This window comes from Fonsecaea monophora (assembly GCF_001642475.1).
Source record: "Fonsecaea monophora strain CBS 269.37 chromosome Unknown Scaff36, whole genome shotgun sequence".
NCBI classification, from domain to species: Eukaryota; Fungi; Ascomycota; class Eurotiomycetes; order Chaetothyriales; family Herpotrichiellaceae; genus Fonsecaea; species Fonsecaea monophora.
Window position 1 is genome coordinate 182,773 of NW_019173967.1, and position 20,651 is coordinate 203,423.

Genomic DNA, 20,651 nt, shown 5'->3' on the forward strand with positions numbered 1-20,651 from the left:
CACCCCTCGCTCCGGTCATGTCCTTCCTCAACAGAAACAACTTATTTGGTGGTTCGGGGCAACCTCCGCGCGATCAATACGGCCAGCAGCCGTCTCCTCAGCGAGGAGGGCGTCCTTCTTACCCCCCGCCCGGCGGCGCTGGCGGCTACGATACACACATGAACGGTTACGACTCTCCTCGGCCAAGATATGACAGCCCTGGCCTGCCTGCGAGAAACATGCCTCCGCGCCCCATGGGCCACCAGGCCAGTCCCAGTCGTGGTGCCCCTGCCAGAGGTCGGAGTGGTGTTATGACACTACAACCTGCAAAATCTCCGGACAATTCCTATACCTTCCGCAACCTCGTGGCCGTATCCTCACAGGACGTTCCTCCTTCCTACGATGGCACCGACGTATTCCTGCTTATCAACGGCATGTATGTCGTCTCATCTCGGCCTATTGATGCGTTTCCCAGGGGCAGCATTGGCCTTTCCGAACCCCAACGATCTTGGATGGGTGTAGCTTTGACAGACCTAGTGCAGGCTGAAGTCTATGATCCCTTCAGCCAAGGGGCCCAGGCATATATTGGTGCGATGGATATTGAAATTGGCTTCGCGAGCACGAGGAAAACCACAGATGCGCCGTACGATCAGGATGATCTGGCCAAAGAGATTACAAAGGTATGTTGAGAAGCACCTGGGCCGTGGTTCAACACTGATCTTAGTCGATAGTTGTTCAACAGCCAGATGTTCGCTCCCGGTCAGCGGTTCCTCATGGACCTCAAAAGCATCCCACTCAACCTCACAGTCAAGACAGTACAGCTGGCGGATCTAAGCGAAAAAGCTGCGCCTACAACGTCTGATCCTCTGGCACGAGGCATTTTGACCCCTCAGACCCAGATCAATTTCTTCAAAGACGGGAAGACTCCTATAAACCTCAAAGCGTCCTCTCGTCGGCCTGCTGCCAATTCCATCATCGCCCCCGACTTTAAATTTGAGGACATGGGCATTGGTGGGTTGGATGCGGAATTTGTGACTATTTTCCGGCGAGCATTTGCCTCCCGCGTCTTCCCTCCTGGGCTCGTGGAGAAGCTGGGTATTCAGCACGTGAAGGGCATCCTACTCTACGGCCCCCCGGGTACCGGAAAGACATTGATCGCGCGACAGATTGGCAAGATGCTCAATGCGAGAGAGCCAAAAGTTATCAATGGTCCTGAAGTATTGAACAAATACGTCGGCCAGTCTGAAGAAAACATCCGGAAACTCTTCGCCGATGCAGAGAAGGAATACAAAGAAAAGGGAGATGAATCCGGTCTTCACATCATCATTTTTGACGAGCTGGATGCTGTCTGTAAGCAGAGAGGTAGCGGTGCCGGTGGAGGCACCGGAGTGGGAGACAGTGTGGTCAACCAGCTCCTCTCCAAGCTCGATGGCGTGGATCAATTGAACAACATCCTCCTTATCGGCATGACGAATCGGAAAGATATGATTGATGATGCTCTCTTACGGCCTGGACGTCTTGAGCTACATATGGAGATATCCCTGCCGGACGAACACGGTCGAGCGCAAATTTTGAAGATTCACACACAAAAAATGCGTGATAACCAGGTCCTCGACCCGGATGTGAACCTCGAGGAACTGGCTCGCAAGACCAAGAACTTTTCTGGCGCCGAAATTGGCGGTCTGGTCAAGTCCGCCACGTCGTTTGCATTTTCCCGCCATATCAAGGTGGGCACGATGGCGGGAATCACGGATGACGTGGCAGATATGAAGGTCAAGCGGGCCGATTTCGAAAGTGCTCTGGAAGAGGTGAAACCGGCGTTTGGCGTGTCAGAGGAAGAGCTCTCGTACTGCCTCCGTGGAGGCGTCATCCACTTTTCACAGTACATCAAGGATGTGCTTGAGGAAGGGAAGCTCTTTGTGGAACAGGTGCGCAACCCCGATTCCACGCCGCTCTTCTCAGTGTGCCTCCACGGGCCTCCTGGCTGCGGAAAGACGGCCTTAGCAGCCAAGATTGCGATCGACAGCGGATACCCGTTCATCAAGTTGGTCAGCAACAAGGATACGTTGGAAATGTCGGAATCCCAGAAGATCTCATACCTGAGTAAGGTGTTCATGGACGCATACAAATCACCCATGTCGTGCGTGGTGCTGGATGACATTGAGGAATACACCGAATGGACACCCATTGGCCCTCGATTTTCCAACCCCATATTGAAGACACTGGTTGCACTGTTACGCAAAGCGCCTCCACCAGGACGAAGCCTCCTCATCCTTGTGACGGCCACAGAACGCTCGGTCCTCCAACAACTAGATTTCTGGCGCCACTTCAACAGCGACGTACCCGTCGCCAACGTGCGGACGTACGACGAACTGGAATTTGTCATGAAGGAATCCAAAGCCTTCGAAGCTGGAGAGATCTCCAGGGCGGTCGCAGAGATTCGAGATATCACGCGCAGCGACGTTGTAGGAGTCGGGATCAAGCATGTGCTGCAAGCCATTGAGACAGCCAAGTTTGACACCGATCGGGTCACACGGTTTGCCGGGACTTTGAGCAGAGTCATTGCTGAGCGTGGGGAAGGGAGTAGTAGCATGTTTCATTGACCAAGAGAGAATAAGTAGATGATGTGAATGGTATGATATTTCGGGTGTCGATGCTAGGAAAGGTCTCTCCGCGAGCGCTGTGCCATTCCGGCGATGAATGTCATATCAAATGAGCTTGTCGTCCGCAAACATATAGTGGCGAAGGGGGGTATTGTCCATGGCTATCTTTCGTGGTTGAGTCCTCGAGCAACTCCCACTTCCTAAGAGAGTATATTTGGGATGGTCCTTTTGTATAGAAAAGGCTCGAACACGTCAGGCTTGTCCACCGGCATTTTCCCGCACTCAATCATAGTATGCCCCACAGATCCGACCCTCGCAATTATGAGGTTGAGGAATAATAATGGGTCTATCCCGGCATGGGCCCCAAGCGGCTTTCGGTAGTTGCAATGCCCCAGTGTGTTTTCGATGCCGCCTCGAATGTCTTTTTGCAGGGAATGTGAAAAAGCTGCCATATAATGATAGCCCAAATAATCGACTTGGTCAACCAAGTGGCGCTGACTGCGAGTACTGATTAGCCAGATATATCGATTCTCGTGGCCGTCGCTGGCGCAGAGGTAGTGTATACAGAGATTCATATATACTCTGTACAAACCATGGCGTCCTCTTCCGGCCATAAACAACCCACGCCTTTCCCTCATGGCGCCTTTCTGCCCAATGGTCAGTTCGACAACCAGCAACGAGATCCTCCTCTTCCTCCCGACCATCCCACCATCGGGTATAAGCTGAACCACTTCATGTTGCGGATCCGCGACCCGGCCAAATCCATCCCCTTTTACGTCGACATCATGGGGATGCGGACCGTCTTCACCATGAACGTCGGTCCCTTCACCATCTATTATCTCGGGTACCCGCAGACCGACGAACACCGGGCAGACCTCATGAAATTCGGCGCCGACACCGCCGCCAAGCTGCAACATACCTTGGGATTGTTGGAGCTGTATCACGTCCATGGTTCGGAGAAACAGGATCCGGGTTACTACTCGACGGGCAACGAGCCGGGACATCTTGGGTTTGGCCATCTGGGTTTCACCGTGCCCAGCGTTCCAGACGCCCTGAAACGAATGAGGGAGCACGGCGTTGAGATCTTGAAGGATCTAGGCGTCTGCACGAGAGAGAGCATCCCGATCAGTGACTGGGAGAACGAGCGCGGCATCGGCGTCGAAGTCAAGGGGACCGAAAGCGAGATCCACGACGAGTATAGAAAGGTCTTTGATAGGATTGCCTTTGTGAAGGATCCGGTGAGTGCGGGTTTCTCCCTCTTCCCTGTCCAACCTCAATATGTCTTGTTGCTGAACTGAGGACGTGGTCTCAGGATGGATATATCGTCGAGTTGGTGCCGCAGAACATGCGTCCTCTAGACCCCTAGGCGGGATTGAAAAACAGTCATCGTTGGAACCTCGACATTCCCGGAAAGGGTAAGTCGGTTTCAGTGGTGGAAGGCCCTCGAGTGACTCTTCCGGCAGTACGATATGCTTGGACTGAACGAAGAGAAAGCTAGTTGTAGGGGAGGCAGGTAGCCATGTCGTTTTATGCCATTGAGTATATTCGGTCTATATATACCCAGATACCATGTGCTTTGCCACTGTCGGGTCCTCTTGGAAGAAAATGACAGGTAGGGAGGGCGATAGAAGGATCTAGACAACAAGAGGGACTGAGGCTGCAAGGCCACGAGGCTGCAAAGCAAAGAACTGGCACTTATGCTCTGCCCTATAAATACTTAGTCATTATACGGTGAAACACTACTTACTAATGCGCCACGGATATCAAACATCGTCTCTCCTTCAACTTCCCTTCACACTGCATCACTCTTTCTTGGACCTGGTTTGCTCTGCGGCCTAACTACCAAAATGGAGAAATGCCATAAAGATGAACATGCCGTCTGTCTTGTTCCTCCTCCCTCCGCTTTCGACCGGTGCATTCAGCCTGAATTCGGTCTTCGAGGTTTAGCCGATGCTTTGATGTCACCATTGCCGGGAGCAATACTTGCATATTCCTGTCGGCATAAGCCCACCGAGCAGCATGCCATTTCCCTGTTCAAGTCATAGTTAGGGATGATCGACATCATGCAGCCAATGAAAGATACAGGCCCATGTGCGGAGAAGTTCAAATCAAGGTTAGCCATTGTTCCCGGGGTACGGGGAACGTCCTTGAGCTCGAAATGAAAGGCGCCGCATTGGAAAAAGCCGGCTATTCTACTGCTGTATGGTGAGTATATATGATCTGGAGAATGTCCGGTACGCCAGTGAACGAGCAAGCAGCATCCTCAGCGAACTCGGCATGATGCGCTCGTTCCTTGTGCTCGTGGCAGCAGCAGCCAGCCTTGCCGCTGCTGAAACTGGTATCGACGCCTGGCTGCGCTATGCGCCCATTTCTTCTCCTAGGCCTAGTCAGAGTCTCCCTTCAAACATCATTTCTTTGAATGCCACAATAAATGGGCCGGTGCATATTGCAGCCGTAGAGCTACAGAAAGGTCTTGCAGGCATCCTGGATCACAACATCTCGGTCATCTACCCAACCAGTTACCAACTCAGCAACACAACGACATCTATCCTGGTCGGCACTGTGTCAGAGTATGCAAACACCTTAAGCGAACCTCCACAGATCCCAAAACTCGTGGATGATGGATATTGGCTCAATACGACAGGGTCAACGGTCCAAATCCTCGGTCACAATGAACGCGGTGCCCTCTATGGTGCATTCCAGTATCTTTCGATGATCGCCCAAGGCAATTTCTCCAACGTCGCATTTGCTTCCAATCCGGATGCCCCTCTACGCTGGGTGAATCAATGTAAGTTTCCTGCAGACACTGTACCGTTGGATTGCTGTAAGTCTTTTTTACTAACCACAAATAGGGGACAACTTGGACGGGTCAATTGAGAGAGGGTACGGTGGTCCTTCGATCTTCTTCACAAACGGCACGGTTGTCAGTGACCTGGATCGTGTCTCGGCTTACGGTCGTCTCCTGGCATCGATCGGCATCAACGGGATCATTGTTAACAACGTCAATGCCAACGCCTCTCTTCTCAGTTCCGAAAATGTGGAAGGACTCGGTAGAATTGCGGACGCTTTTCGGCCGTACGGCGTACGTGTTGGTATTTCTCTAAACTTCGCCTCGCCAACAGCCAATCTGGTCTATGGCAATCTCAGCACATTCGACCCAATAGATCCTGATGTCATAGCATGGTGGACGAATGTTACGGACACTCTGTACGAGCGTGTTCCTGACATGGCAGGATACCTCGTCAAAGCCAACTCGGAAGGGCAGCCTGGACCCCTGACATACAATCGAACCCTGGCTGAAGGAGCAAACCTTTTTGCCAACGCTCTACAGCCACACGGTGGTATCCTCGTATTTCGCGCGTTCGTCTACGACAGCGTCCACTTGAACGAATCAATCTGGAACGAGGATCGCGCAAATGCTGCTGTCCAGTTTTTCACTGGCCTGGATGGCAAGTTTGCAGAAAATGTCGTTATTCAGATCAAATACGGACCGATTGATTTCCAAGTCCGCGAGCCTGCTTCGCCTCTTTTTGCTTATCTGCGGAATACGAGTACCTCAATCGAGCTAGAAGTCACGCAAGAGTATTTGGGACAGCAATGTCACCTGGTATACCTGCCCCCCTTGTGGAAGACTGTCCTGGACTTCGACATGCGAGCTAACCATACCGAGTCCCTCGTCCGCGATATCGTCACTGGCAAACGCTTCAACAGGCCTCTTGGTGGCGCCGCGGCTGTGGTCAATGTTGGAACTAATGACACTTGGCTGGGAAGTCATCTCTCAATGTCGAATTTGTATGGTTACGGTCGCCTAGCCTGGGATTTTTCCAGCGACCCAGAGGCTATCTTACAGGACTGGGTTCGTCTCACATTTGGATCGAATCCGGCTGTCGTGGCTGCAATCACTAATATGTCGATGGCGTCGTGGCCCGCGTACGAAAACTATACGGGTAATCTTGGCATTCAGACTCTGACTGATATCCTATATACGCATTTCGGACCCAATCCCCAGTCTCAAGATAACAACCCCTGGGGACAATGGACCCGAGCAGACCGCAAAACCATTGGAATGGACCGCACCGTGTCGAACGGGACAGGCTTTGCAGGACAATATCCTGTAGAAGTGGCAGCCATCTACGAGAACATCTCGACCACACCGGACGATCTCCTTCTCTGGTTCCACCACGTCAACTACACACAGCAGTTGCACTCTGGCGAGACTGTCATCCAGCACTTCTATAACGCCCATTATGCGGGCGCAGAAACTGCACAGACCTTTGTCACGCAGTGGCAAGGTCTCCAGGGCAAGGTCGACCAGCAACGGTACAACGAGACTCTCTTCCGGTTGACGTACCAGGCAGGTCATTCGATTGTGTGGCGCGACGCAATCACCAACTTCTACCACAACCTGTCGGGCATTAATGACAGCCAAAATCGGGTTGGAAACCACTCGTGGCGTGTCGAGGCAGAGAGCATGACACTGCAGGGCTACGAGCCGTATACCGTGTCACCTTTTGAGGCTGCCTCGAACGTGACGGCCATCGTGACCTCTGCCAACACGACCACCGGCACAGCGACCACGACGCTTAATTTCCCCAACGGCACATACAGCCTCGCTGTGAACTATTATGATCTGATTGGCGGCAAGTCTCAATGGACGGTATCCCTTAACAACCACCAGATTGGGTCGTGGGCTGGCGATCTCGAGGACCGACTGGGCCACGCTCCCAGCATTTATCTCGATGTAAGTGTCGACGCTTTCGTCTTTGTTGAGCCATGCGTGCCCTATTCCGTCTTTTGTTGGACGGACAGAACAAAAAGCTGACACCATTTTTCCCCCAGGGCCACTCCGCCGCACGAATCACATTCCACAACGTCACCGTCGGACGGGGAGACGTCTTGAAGATCGTGGGCGTAGCGGACGGCATCGAGCCCGCCCCGCTGGATTACATCTCGGTGTTGCCCGCGGGAGTGGTTGATTGAGAAAAGTCCATAATCCACACTACATAGATAGACCACCGGTACTGCTTCCATTGCCCACGACTTTTTTTTTTATTACGAAAAAAAGGAAAACTCTCCTCTGAACCTCACGAGAGTTCGACAAGTGCTAGAGATTCTACACGCGGAACAAAACATACATTCTCGATGCCTCTTCCGTATCATAGCTACATACATACACAGCCACATAGGTACCTGCATAATCGAGATTGAAGATAGCGATATATTCTTCCTCGAGGACAACAGATCCCATAAACTCATTTCATAGACCTCCCCGATTTTCTACAGACTTTGTTCTTCTTCTCGCGTCTCGAGTTTTCGAGCACTTTCTTTTTCCTTCAGGCGACAGACATTCCCGTTTCTTTGGTCGCTTCAGGCTTTCTTCCGTCGGTCGTAAAACTGTCAGAATATGCTTCAAAGTAATTAATTTATTGGACGAGGGATAGATGAAACTTGTGGGATCATTCGCTAAGGGTCATTAGATTTATTTACTGATTTGTAAAGAATCCTCAGTGCAGATGAGGGTACGCTGCCGTGGTAGCTATGTCGATGTCGATGTCGATGTCGGTACCGATACCGATTCCGCTTCAGGGATTCGTAAAGGCGACAGGAGGCGGGCGCCAACGGCAAACCGTGCATGCCGCGGAGGCCACGACGACTATAAAGGCGAGCTTCAAGGTCGCAAGGAACCACGACCAGAGAACCCTCGGGGTGTGCGACAATCCAGCCACGGCGCACGACAAGGAATCACGAAAACTCCGCTGCAGCCCTCTCAGCCAGGCGACGGTTCGGAAGACGGGAGCGGTGAGTTTGCCCACCACGCTGTTCCTGTACCGCTGCACCTTGGTATCGAGGTCCGGGATCGCGGGACAGTTCGGGGCCCCCGTGACCAAGCACGCCGTCGTATCCAGCTGCTGGGCTCCCCGGAGGCGACGGACGTTGCGGTCGACCTCGGTGAAGGCGGAGAATCCCAGGGCGACTTTGGGTTCGCGGCGGTCCGCGCATTCCAGGTGACGCCGTCGACGTCGCAGAATGGCATTCACCTCCGGGTTCGCCACGAACAGCTCGTCCGTCCTGAAGGACAGCTTGGTGCTCGTGGGCACGGGCAGACGCTGGGCGTAGCGGGACTGGACCCAGCTGACGCGCGACTTGACGGTGAGTTTCGGCCCGACCAGCGCCGCGAAGTACGTGTCGGTGAGCTTCAGGGAGAGCAGGTCCGGGTAGGGAAGGTGGTCGGCGATGATGTGGTGGATTTCTGGCGGCAGAGAAGCGAGACGCTTGTGAGTGTTGGGTGATGAGACTTCTGGTTGTGAGGATTTCGGTGCGCGCTGTGGAAAAGTTGTCGGGGCCATTGGCATGAAGAGCTGTCGCGCGGCGATCGCGAGATCTGGAAATGTCGCTGGCTCTCGAGGGCGTTGACTTATGGCTGATTATCGAACAATGCAAGCTCGTGTGTTATATGTAGATGTGTGGACAGGGGTGTGTTGTGGCAGTATATTCCAAGCTTAGCGTAGAGCAGCTGAAGCAAAGGGACTGAGATATGTAAGAATAGAAAACAATTACCTCCTTCAAGGGAGCACTGCACAGTATATAGTCGCCTCCAAGAGCTCTGGTTAGATGGTGGGATTTATCATGTCTGCCTGGTGAGGCTGAATTGACGCCAGCCTGCCCGCGTCGGGTCGGGACAAGCTGGCATAATCGAGCAATGAGGCTGAGTCTTCTTAATCACATAGACAGTAGCAGTATTCCAGAATGAAAGATACAGTCAGAGGAGAAGAGCAGGAAACAAATATCGTCTACAAGAAAGAGCAAGGCAAAGAGAGCTTCGGCTGTAGGTGCAGCCGGCCGAATGATGTTCCGTTTGGTCGCATCCCGGCTCGGCGGTCAACAACAGTATTACGAGCTTCACCAGAATGTCAAAGTGACGATAATACAATACTAGGTAATGTCTACGTCCTGAAGAGACGATATATAATCTAATGGATGCGGCATACTCGGGTTACCAGATAGAAAGGCTTCTCGCGCAACTGTCAGAAAACCAACTACACCTTTCCTTTCCCACAGCCCTCAGCGCCATCCGCTTCACAGCCTCCTTGTACTTGTACAAGTTCATTCTAGATCATGGCCTCCACCTGAAGGCGGGATGTTTCCAATCAAGGTCTTGCACCTGTTTCAATGACAGTCCATCCAACTCGGTGTCAACATCCTTCGTCTCCCGCCGCTTATTATCTCCCCACATCCAAAACAGTAGGAGAATGGAAAGAATCAATATAGTCGACGAGGTAGCCAAGTTCAATCCATTGCCGATATGGTAGTTGGGCGCGTCAAAGGGGAGGAAAGACCAGGTCGATATCAAGCCCCCAACATTTCCGAACATGACATTCGTGCCAATGGCCGCTGAGCGAGCCGTATCTGACACGACATTGGCGGAGACTTGGGCATTGCAAAGTGCACCGTACGAAAAAGCTCCGGCTGCAATCAAAAAGGTTGCTCCGTAGCGGACGTGAGAATTGGTGCTGGCCAGGAACATGATGTATCCGCACATCATCAATGGCGCAGAGAGGATGAAGAAGATGTTGCGACGATCGTACCGCCATGAGAGCAGCGGGAACAGAAGGACAAAGAAAGCTCCCACGACATATGGCGGAACAGTGTGAAGTTGTTGCGACACAACCGAGTTCTTAGGATAGATCGTCTTGACAATAGTCGGGAGGAAGAAGGCCAAGCCTTGCACGGTGATGTTGTCCAGGAGGAAGATGAATGACGTGGCGAGGGTGACCGGGCTCATTATGCCACGGAGAATCTTGGGCACATCCAGCTTGTCGAGGACCTCGGTCGTACCAACGCGCTCAGACTTGACCCGAGCAATCGCAAGATCTTTCTCTTCTTGACTCAGCCATCTTGCAGTCTCGGGTCGGTCGGTTAGGGTGAAGAAGGAAATGAGTGAAAGACCGCAAGTGATGATCCCTTCGATGGCGAAGATCATCCGCCACTCATGAAGGCCTCCAAAATGGCTCAGCTTGAGAATGGCAGAAGCCAAAAGGCCCCCGAAAGCCCCAGCAAGGGGTGCCATAACAATATAGAGCGAAAGCCGGAATGCCAACTCGCTTCGACGGTACCCTGCAAAATCTGTGAGCTGGGACCAACGAACCATGGTTGCACCTGAAGCAAGTCGGTGCTACAATTGAAAAACAATCTGTCAACGAAGAAAAAACTCACATCGAGACATATAATAAGCAATGCCTGGAAGCATACCCGCCTCGGCCACACCCAAGAGAAACCGTACACCACATGCCGCGCCTATATGGTGTACGAAGGCTGTGCAGATGGAAAATATTCCAAACGCAAGCGAGGTGGCGGGCAGGAACCAGCCGGGGCCAAAGTACTTGCACGCCATATTTGCTGGCAGCTCAAAGAGGATATAACTGATGTAGAAGGTGGAGAGAACAACATTATAGTCATTCCCCGTCAAATGAAGGTCTCTTTCGAGCCCAGCGAGTTTGGCGTTACCTGGAAGAAGGCCGTCAGTACCTCGTACGGCATTACACATTGGACCCTGTGCAACGAACCGATATTGGCACGATCAATGAAGCAAAAGAGGTAGAGTAGAGCAACCGTCGGCACGATGTAGAGATCAATCTTCCAGCGCAGTCTCGCTTCAGCCTTGGGGTCGAAGGTCACAAGGGAGTGGCCATATCTAGGGTAGCGAGCGTCAGCAACCGTTCGTCTATTCTCCATTCACAGCGAGAGTATGGTTGGCATACCTGTCGGTAGCAGCATGGCCTCTTTCCGCAGCTTCATGGAAATTCTCCGTGTGCATGGCGGCAGCCTTCTCGTTCATGGCCTCATCTTGAAGCGATCGCCGGACAGCATGATCCACCTGACGTTCCTCTGCGCTGTGATCTTTAGAAGCCATGTTGGATGAATCTGGATAAATGTTCAAAGCGCGGGGATGATGAAAGATGTCGAGACAAAAGCATTATCTGGAGAGGAGGGGGCGACTGGGTCTAAGTAGTCTTGGGTCGCCATGCCATCGCCGAGGGCAGCCGTGGGTTGCTGATCGATTATTGGCAAGGTCCATCATCCGCTTCCATCGTCTATCGAACGGTCAGTGACGAATAAACAATCCGGGGCTTGCAGAGCGAGGGTCACAACCGTGAGTCTTGGCCTGGCCATCCGGAAAACGCACCTAGCACCCTTGTCAGCAAAGGACAAGGCTGGTCGAAGAAGCGAAGGGGTCTAGAATTGCGGGTGCAGCGGGTCCTGGAGACGAAATGACGGGGAGAGGAAGATGACGGATCCAAGATGGCACGATGGCACGAGGAGCAAAAGGATGGGTGTTGCGGCTTTTGCGGGGGGACCAATGATGAATGCGGTGAGTGAAAGGACTTGCAAACCAAACCTTCCCTGTGCTTCTCTCACTCAACTCTGTACGAGGTTTTGTCGCTCCCTCACCAGTTTCGCTGTGGCGGAAATAGTGCCATACTTGGCTCTTTCGATCAAGCTTGATTGACTGACTCGTGTCTTTGTCTCTCTTACCAGTCTTACTGTGTCTCCCAAACACTCTCCATATTCGTAGACCAGACAAAAGACACAACTCATCGATATTCACGAGCATTTTCCTGCCCCCTGCGAGTCCAAGTTCGTGGTTCGGGTTCGAGTTCGAGTCCGTTCAGGAACCAAATGCTTCCGGGTGCCCGCCCCTGGTCAAAGTCCTCCTGTGTGCCATCCGTTCCGCCCATTAGCACTTGTTCACTTCATCGCCCAGAAGACCTTGCGCATATCTCTAGCGTGCCCAGACACCGCCATCAGCCACCATCCTCCGGGACTTCGACTCGGGAAGTAATGGTATGCGGGGACGAACTGGCTTGGCTCCAGTAGATGAACACCGCCCGCATTCCGTCTTGGTTGATCTCATCCCGAGAGATGTTATCCTTTCTTGTATCGACTCGGTCCGGTTGGATCACGGCGCAATAGCCAAGTTGGGCCTGCTTTAGGTCGATGGAAAGAAGGAACACGAGGATCTCACCAAGAGGAGGGACAAAGCGTGGCTTAAGTGCTTCATCCGAACTCCACCAGCGAAATCATCCCCAAGGAACTACACGCAGACTTGCAACCCAAGGGGCAGTAGGCCGGCTTCTTGCAACGTTCTCGGAAGCCTGATGCGGCATATGAGGCTTAACATGTTAGGATCCGACAGAGACAAATGGGACAGAGATTATGACAAAATCACTTGTTTCCCTCTTCGCCCGCCTGATATACTCTGTCACCCATCATCTTTGATCCTGTGCTTGATGTCCTTTCACCTGGCTGAGTCACCCTTCATGTCTTTGGTCATACGTGCATTATTCCGCATTGACTCCAAGTGCCATCATTAGGTCCTTCAAGTTTTCCTCCAATCAGACCCGGAACTCCTCGCTGAGCAACAACATTCAATCCCTAAACACCCTCAACCAATCCCACCCCCATTCCTCGTTGTTGTGCCTGTCTACCGTCTATGACCAGAAAAAAACCGTCCTATCCCATTTCAATTTCATAAGGGATAGTCGTCGTTGAACACCAAAGAAAAGGAAATCAGGGCCGATCGAAGAACAGACGTGAAAACCTGGGGAGTGCTCAGCAATGAAAACCAAGACAATCTCCTAGCCAGCTTATGGTCAAGAAGACACAGAGCTGCGCAGGCATTCGGAGTGGAGATATGGTCGCATGCAGGCTCGTTCTATTTCCCGCAATTTCCGCTGACAGAATCGTCTTGCCAGGTCATTAGATGATGGCCAACTCTGGAAATCTAGGACGCGGTATGTGGACCGAACGTGAAAAGGGGTTTTTGATGTCTTTTGCTAGGTGTTACGGCCACATTCTGCGATTATTCTGATGGTTGTGGTACCGATGGTGAGCATGCTGTGGTTTGGGGTTGAGTTCGGGTTCGCTTTGTGGCGACTGTTCTTCGTCTTTTTGGTCTTCTCCCTGAGGATCGTCCTTGTTCACCTCCTCATCTGGCTCCATCGCTCCCTTCTCCTGCCCTGTTGTATCCTCGTCCGGGTTCTCGTTTCCATCTGTTTTCTTTTCATCTTCTTCCTCGCCTTCTTTTGCCTCTTCTCGATTGGAATCGTCTTTCGTATCTTCATTTTGTTGACCATCGCCGTCCAAGCCCTCCACGGACAGACCTTCGACGTCGGAAAACTCGCCCAACATCTCGAAGCGGAAGGGCTCTGGGCCACCGGCACCGTCGATATCAGGAGGATGTTCGAGATAGACATGTCCTGGTTCAAACCCGTGGTTGAAGATTTCTTCGTCCTTCTGCTTAGCGCTGTCGGCTTCCTGTTTGAGCTTGAGCATTAGCTCCTTGGTCACATCCATGACTTCTCCTCCCTCTTTCGGGTGCGTAATCTCTTGTGCTGCTGCGGCGTAGTTGAGAGCTGCCTCTACAAGACAACCACGGACGTCGTCCCCGACCCAAGAAGACAATATGCTCATCAGATCGGAATCAGCGCCCTTGAGAAGGCCGTCCTTTTTCAGGAGTGTCTTGAACTGAGGTAGGTTCCGGACAAACGCCAACAACCCCTGAACACGAGCGACTTGAACAGTCTCGTCGTTGACGCTGAACGTCACACTCATCACGTCGTGGCCATCGCTCGTATCCCACTCGGCGACGCTGTTGGGGATAAGAATGCGGCCTTTGTCACAGCGGTCATCCTCGGGGCCCAAGTCGAGGAGGGAGGTACCAAAGTCGAGCGACTCAGAAGCAAAGGCGAGGTGGAACTGAGTGCCAATGTTGATCATGACCACAAACTCTGGACGATAGAAACTACCGTCACAATGTTTCTCAATGTTAGTTCGGGGGAAAGCTGCGTAAACTCTTACTCGGGGGTCGATCTGCATGCTTGACGGGAGGGGAACTGGGACGAAGTTGGTTCCGCCACGTAGACTCCCGCCGTCCTCATTGTGTTTGGTCATGAAGTTGTCAGGCACCTCTTGCTCGTACTCAAACTCACAGTCACCACACCGGAGATGGCACTTCAAAATTCGTAGAGGCTTGAAGCTGTAGACGAAATGGATGTAATCGCTGGGATGACGTACAGTTGCAACCACTTTCGAGGGGCTGTTACCAATTGCTCTGTGCTGTTGCTCGTTCGGAATGAAGAATGGTGCCCAGTTCTTTTCGGTATGTTGTCGGTCGGCGTCCTTGATCGTGAGAACAGTCGAGTAGTTAGAGAACGGTCGGAAAATATACATCGCTCTCTTCCACTCGGTTCGTCTCGCGATCATGTTGAAAATGACCACTGGCTCCGCACCCTCCACATTGTCCTCCAGGATGATCCGGGGGTCTTCGGGTCCGTACAAGCTTCCGTCTTCCTCCCACTGCGTCGGGACGTCAAAGACCAGGGGGAACGTGAATTTCTGTCCACCCCAAGTAATGGTATGGTTGTCCAAATGTTCCCAGTCTTGATTATATAGTTGACCTCGCAAGAAGCTCATCTTAGGTACCGAGCGTGTTTTTGAAGGGCAGAAGATGACTCGAGTGACGGACAGAAAGACCTTCTGCTCTGGCAGCCAAACACTGGACCCAGAAAGGCGCGCCCATGTCTTGTCTATGATCTCATTCGCTTCCAGCATGGGGTCGTTCATCATCTCGTCCGGATAGTCGACCATCGGGTGCGAGTCAAGGGACAGGGCTATTTGCTTGATGTCATCGTCGAGGAAGAAGCTCTTCTGCACCCCGACTGTTGAGTTGTATTTCAGAGTATCGCACGATCTCTTCCCAGGCAGTCCAGTATTCACGAACCCCGGTATTGGTAACGGCTCGAAGGGTCCCCATTGCAGGTAGTAATCAGACCTCGATCGGTCGACCTAGGACTTGTTAGCGAACAGCGCAGAGAACAAACGGCGTCGACGCCGCTCACTTTTTTGTGATGGGCGACTGCCGAGTTCTCAGACACAAAGGTGTTTTGGAAAAACAGAACAATCAGAATAGTCACTACGGCGAAGATGCTGAGCCGTTGTATCCTTGCGGGAGCAGAGAATCTGTCCAGCGCCGGACGTATCCCCATATTGCCTATCTTCCTCCTCGTGGGCAAATGTCGCAAGGAGGGGAGGAAGACAAGAAAGAGAAAGACCGTTTGCTTCGGTGAGTGGGGGTCGAAGCTTTTACTCCACGAGCAAGTCCCAGAATGTTATATCGATATGGGTTTCATCTAGTCGGTTCGCTAGTGAAGGGGACCGATGAGATTAGTGTCTATGGTTGGTGCGGCGTCCACAGACAAAAGATTCCAGTCTTGCCCGACCAAGAACATGGTGGGAGGATCCGAGTTTAAGGCGGGACGAGAGTCTAGGATCGAGCAAGGTATCAATGGAGACGTCAGTTCACATAGGGGGGATTGACCAGGGGTGTTGATAGACCAGAACAGATTCATGCCTACGTCTCTCTTCCCCGTACATCGGAGAGAAGGAGACCATGGCAACATAAAAAGGGTACTTGACATCAGTCAGAGCCAAAGCCTCGACTGTCTGCGGAGATTGCGTTTTGCATGTACGAGTAAGTCGCACGGATGGAGGGACACGTTTGGGGACTGGTGCACGTTGAAAAACCGCCCAAAAGCATGTTCAGAGTTCAGGGGATGAGTGAGATAGGCTGCTGTGGCGCGCCAAAATTGGATCCAGCCTCTGCCTCTGTCGACCACTCTCGTCCTTATCTTCCAGTCATTGGTGGACAGGGGCTTTTTTTCCGATCGACCAACTTTTCCTTTCCAGGTGTGCTGAGACAACGAGCAGTCTCCCGTGCCCAGCCAAGCGAAATGTGAGCGAACAGATGGTGAGGATGCAGAAGAGGATTTGGATGGCCTGCTGTTCACAGATTGACGTCTCTTGCTGAGCCCTCAATTTACCACATGTCTTGCGTCTGTCTGACAGATTAGGGGTCTCAATCGAGTAAATCGGGGGGGATCCAAGCAGCCACGCAACTCGGCAGGGATCAGAGCAGAGATGTGGTGTCTGCAAAAACCCCTGAGAGGGGACATCCTGGGCGGACGTTGGGCGGAACGTTTTCTGCTACAATACCATCCAACGAGGAACACTGGGGACTCGGCTTTCTTGAGGCACCGCGATAGGTCGTTAGCAACAACGCCTAGAACAAAACGCTCGGCAGTGCGCGTCGCGTGTTGCGCGCGTTCCTGTCGGGTACCTGCGTTAGTGTGGCGACTGAGGGGCAGTGAGGCTTGAGCTGACTCTAGGCTCTGTTGTCCACAGGTAGAATTGACACACCTGTTTGCTTGGTGACTCTCACACATTGGGACACGGCGGGGTTGCACAGTCTGATGAGTTGATGTATTATGTCAATTATGAAATGAGTTGGTTTCGTGGGCCAATATCGAGCGGACGAGGATTTGCATAGTTGAGAAAGTGACTGGGAGACCGAGGGGTGTCTGTCTGCTAAAGCTGCGCTTCTGACCGCCTCCAGACTTCTTTCTCTTCATCACAACAAGCCGACAAAATGCCTGTGAGATTCAATGGATTCCAGGATTGTATGAACTAATGGCTTCCTCGCAACCAGCCGTCAACGTCTATCATGAAACACGACTAATTCCTCGCACGCACCACTCCCACGTCTTCTACAGCGCTTTACCTGTTGCTTCTGTACCGCAGTGAACCTAAAACTTGGACCAGTGCCTCTTCTCCAATACCAATTTCTTCTCAGAAGATAAGACGCCAGCAAGTATACACTTCTCGTCTTACAGACCGAGCCATGTCAGAGCGACATTCTTAGTGTCATTGTGCTGTACCGTCTCCGAACCTCATTTATACCTTCTCCTGCTGCACTACCTCGACCTGCGCAGCACTTCCGCCAACGGTTGCCTTCTCTTCCAACACTCTCTCTCGCTCCAACTGATCACTGACATTAGCTTCCCGTTGTCCATACCGTCCGATCTTGTACCAGGGAAGGCGGAACAATGCATCCATGCCTTCAAGACTGCGGCCGCTCGTCTCCGGGATGAAGAACCATGCCCACACCCCGCCCAGGATCGTGATCGCGGTGAAGAACCAGAATGTTCCCTTGGGGCTAAGATCAAGGAGCATATTTGGCACGGCGCGCGAGTTGCCGTATTGGTTGACTGTTTGTAGACCGTATTAGCATCCTAACCCTGACCCTGAGGAGCAACCGGGACCCACCAAAATGGAAGCACATTACGAGTGAGCTGCTGACAGCGCGGATCCTGAGAGGATAGATCTCAGCATTCAAGAGGTACTGGATGCTATTCCAGCCTAGAGCCCAACCGACACCTGAAATGTATATCATGACGATACCACCAGTTGAAGCATGCTTTTGTGAAGCTGTGAAGACAGTGTCGTCGTCGATATTGGGCACAGCTGTCAAAAAGGCTGCAATGTAGCACATCGAAATGGCTTGTAGGGCAATGCCGATGGACAAAGATCTCTTTCGTCCAATAACGTCGACCAAGAACAAGGCACAGAAAATGGAGGCAACGAACTTCACAACCCCGCTGCAGATCAAAACGCAGTCAGTGACTGGTGTAGGGTGTCACCTGGAAGGAGGATAGAACTCACAAGATGGCTGTGGCGTACAGCTATTATCCAGTCAGTCCTGAGCTGCATAAAAGTGTGATTGCATCAGACTTACCTTTTCATTGTCCCCTTTGGTGCCGAGGAGCGCAAACATCTGTAAATCATAATTCAGCACAACTCAATATAGTGGACTCCCTACTGCCACTGGTTTCTCCAGAGAAAGACAGCTATCGTAAATGGGCAACATACGTCAGGAGCATATCTAAACAGCGACTCAATGTCAGCAACAGCGTTAAGAGGCAAATTAGTCTGAAACAAATGTTCAAAGAGACACGAGGTAGTTCCAATACGTACATGGTGATACTTTGAGCACCGGACCATTGACCCAGCAACTGAGTTCCAAGTCCCAGGTAGATGCGATAGAAGTTGTTAGGCATGCAGAACATCTCTCGGAGAATGCCTACAAAGCCCTGGCCCATGGTCGCTTCCTGCTCTTCATTCAGTTGATGCTTGATACCGTTGATCTCTGCCGTGACGTATTCGTCGTTGGGGGTGAGGCCTCGAATCTTGGCTAGGTTGGCTATTGCGTGGTCTACCTTGCCCTTCTTGATCAGGAATCTAGGGGACTCATTGTTGAACCACGACAGAACGAAGATGAGACCGGCAAAGATGAGGTGGAGGGATGTCGGCACCATCCAGGAGGCTTTCTTGTTTTGGTTCATGTGGAGGCTGCTTCCCCAAGTCGAGAAGTATGCCAGCTGTAGAAGGTCAGTTTGCTGAGTTGACGGGAGGGAGTATCGTCCTCACCATGATTCCAATGTACACCGAGCCTGAGAAGACGCAAGTGCAAAGTCCTCGAACGGCCCGGGGTGAGATTTCGGAAAGGTAAACAGGAGCGATGACGGTGGTTTGGCCAATTCCTAATCCTGCAATAAAGCGACCAGCATACACCTGGCCCAATCGTCCGTTGTTGGTCATGAAGATGACTATTCCAAGAATCCAAAGGAGACATCTAGATGTAGTCAGCGCAAAAGCTTCTGAGCACTATAAGAACGAGACAGCTCACAGTTGTCGAGTGGCCCAGAGACGACCGATACGGTCGGCGAGAACAAAAGCTAATAGGGCGCCACCAACGCTACCTATCTGAACCATTGCGGAGACATTGCCCTTGACATTTGCATAGTCATCCTCATCAAGTTTGTCGAACCCTAAAAGATGCTGGAAATCATCCGTGTTAAACGTGCCTGGTCGGACACGGTTAGTAAAGATCGAGCTGGCGGTCACGTCCCCGTTGTGTCTCTTACCGCTAATCAACCCTTCATCGCTATACATTGCTGTCAGCTAGAGCATTCCCGGATAATGGATGATGCAGGTGGCCACTCACATTCCTCTAGCAGCACCCATAATGCCAAAAGAGACAACCGCAAACCAAAGTCTCCAGTTTAGAACTTCCTTGGGTTCATCCGACAGGGAACTACCAAGGCGGAAGATGTTCAGAGGTTTACCTCCTCCTCCACCCATGCTTGCGGTTTGACGGTAGATTTCTTTGTAGTGTTTTGAGAAGGACAAGAGAGTATGGCAAACGTATCCGCAGGGTCACACTGGCCTGAGCGATCAGGGCAAGGACGAAGGGCGAGTTCGTCCATCTTAAATATACCAAGACCTCTTCCAAGAAACTGGCCTCCTCGCCCGACAGCTTGGGTGGTGGCTTGGAATTGCTTCGGAAAACCTTGCTGTCACTCGAACCCTTCTTCGCAGCGCCATTGACGATGCCTTCCCCATGCCAGATCTGGCAAATCCACGGAGAAAATCGAGCGGGCGCCAAGGAGTTGGATTCTCGTTGTGCAGCTCAAGACCGTCAACTTGCGGGGGTCGGGTGCAACATGATGGAACATGTTCCTCTGAAGCAAGTCCCCCGAAGGGATGGTACAGGAGATGAGCGGCGGCATCAGCCTATCAGCAGAAGCGAGGTCAGCTTTGATGTAACAGCATTTCCATTGACAGAGGGAGCATCAAGGGCGGAATGCGAGCTGAGATGTCGATCATTCAAGGTGCCAAGATTCCACGTCGTCATGCGAGCATAAGAACAGCACCAATAGTGATTTGGTTTGAGGCGGAAGGTAGGAGTGGCTAAGAGAGGAGCAAACCGATCGAGGAAGGCTTCCGGACGGAGCGAAAGGACATCCCCTTGGCGGTCTGCGTTACAAGCCCAACCCGGGGTGACACGGAGCAGGGAGACAGGGAGTTGAGCAGGGTGTCGAGATAGGTGTGGATGCCCTGGTGTGTCTAGCAATTCCACTCCGCAAAAGTCGAATGCCGCCCCGCGCCCATTGATTTGTCGTCTCAAAAGCCGACGGCACCAGACGGCGCCACTCAACTTCTCTTAGCACTTCCCCCAGATCCGCCCCATCATCGCACCCTCCGCCTTTTCTCTCAACGCCGACCTCGTTTTCGTTATTATGTCTGGCGCCGTTTTCATCCGACTCTGGGAGCGGAACCCAACGACAACGATGCTCGAGGATCATCGAAGAAATTTTCAGACTTTCGCTATGT

The 20,651-nt window shown here is 52.2% G+C and overlaps 7 protein-coding genes across 7 annotated transcripts; 3 read left to right on the forward strand and 4 right to left on the reverse strand.

Moving 5' to 3' along the window:
- Window positions 1-17: 17 nt before the first annotated feature.
- Window positions 18-2,582, forward strand: AYO21_05644 (hypothetical protein; the record flags this gene model as incomplete). Its single annotated transcript, XM_022655612.1, has 2 exons — window positions 18-659; window positions 711-2,582. The coding sequence occupies 2 exons, from the start codon at window positions 18-20 to the stop codon at window positions 2,580-2,582; spliced, it is 2,514 nt and encodes an 837-aa protein (XP_022512118.1).
- A 593-nt stretch (window positions 2,583-3,175) lies between these two features.
- Window positions 3,176-3,880, forward strand: AYO21_05645 (hypothetical protein; the record flags this gene model as incomplete). The annotated part of the gene is made up of 1 exon (XM_022655613.1): window positions 3,176-3,880. The coding sequence occupies one exon, from the start codon at window positions 3,176-3,178 to the stop codon at window positions 3,878-3,880; it is 705 nt and encodes a 234-aa protein (XP_022512119.1).
- Window positions 3,881-4,740: 860 nt separating this feature from the next.
- AYO21_05646 (hypothetical protein) lies at window positions 4,741-7,562 on the forward strand (the record flags this gene model as incomplete). The annotated part of the gene is made up of 4 exons (XM_022655614.1): window positions 4,741-4,787; window positions 4,841-5,370; window positions 5,435-7,323; window positions 7,422-7,562. The coding sequence occupies 4 exons, from the start codon at window positions 4,741-4,743 to the stop codon at window positions 7,560-7,562; spliced, it is 2,607 nt and encodes an 868-aa protein (XP_022512120.1).
- Window positions 7,563-8,164: 602 nt separating this feature from the next.
- On the reverse strand, window positions 8,165-8,929 carry AYO21_05647 (hypothetical protein; the record flags this gene model as incomplete). The annotated part of the gene is made up of 1 exon (XM_022655615.1): window positions 8,165-8,929. The coding sequence occupies one exon, from the start codon at window positions 8,927-8,929 to the stop codon at window positions 8,165-8,167; it is 765 nt and encodes a 254-aa protein (XP_022512121.1).
- Window positions 8,930-9,696: 767 nt separating this feature from the next.
- Window positions 9,697-11,493, reverse strand: AYO21_05648 (hypothetical protein; the record flags this gene model as incomplete). Its single annotated transcript, XM_022655616.1, has 4 exons — window positions 9,697-10,739; window positions 10,797-11,087; window positions 11,147-11,274; window positions 11,342-11,493. 4 exons carry the CDS (start codon window positions 11,491-11,493, stop codon window positions 9,697-9,699), a joined length of 1,614 nt encoding a protein of 537 aa, XP_022512122.1.
- Window positions 11,494-13,424: 1,931 nt separating this feature from the next.
- Window positions 13,425-15,628, reverse strand: AYO21_05649 (hypothetical protein; the record flags this gene model as incomplete). Its single annotated transcript, XM_022655617.1, has 2 exons — window positions 13,425-15,428; window positions 15,482-15,628. The coding sequence occupies 2 exons, from the start codon at window positions 15,626-15,628 to the stop codon at window positions 13,425-13,427; spliced, it is 2,151 nt and encodes a 716-aa protein (XP_022512123.1).
- A 1,744-nt stretch (window positions 15,629-17,372) lies between these two features.
- On the reverse strand, window positions 17,373-19,619 carry AYO21_05650 (hypothetical protein; the record flags this gene model as incomplete). The annotated part of the gene is made up of 9 exons (XM_022655618.1): window positions 17,373-17,686; window positions 17,745-18,076; window positions 18,141-18,160; window positions 18,214-18,252; window positions 18,348-18,360; window positions 18,453-18,856; window positions 18,906-19,110; window positions 19,165-19,422; window positions 19,483-19,619. The coding sequence occupies 9 exons, from the start codon at window positions 19,617-19,619 to the stop codon at window positions 17,373-17,375; spliced, it is 1,722 nt and encodes a 573-aa protein (XP_022512124.1).
- Window positions 19,620-20,651: the final 1,032 nt, after the last annotated feature.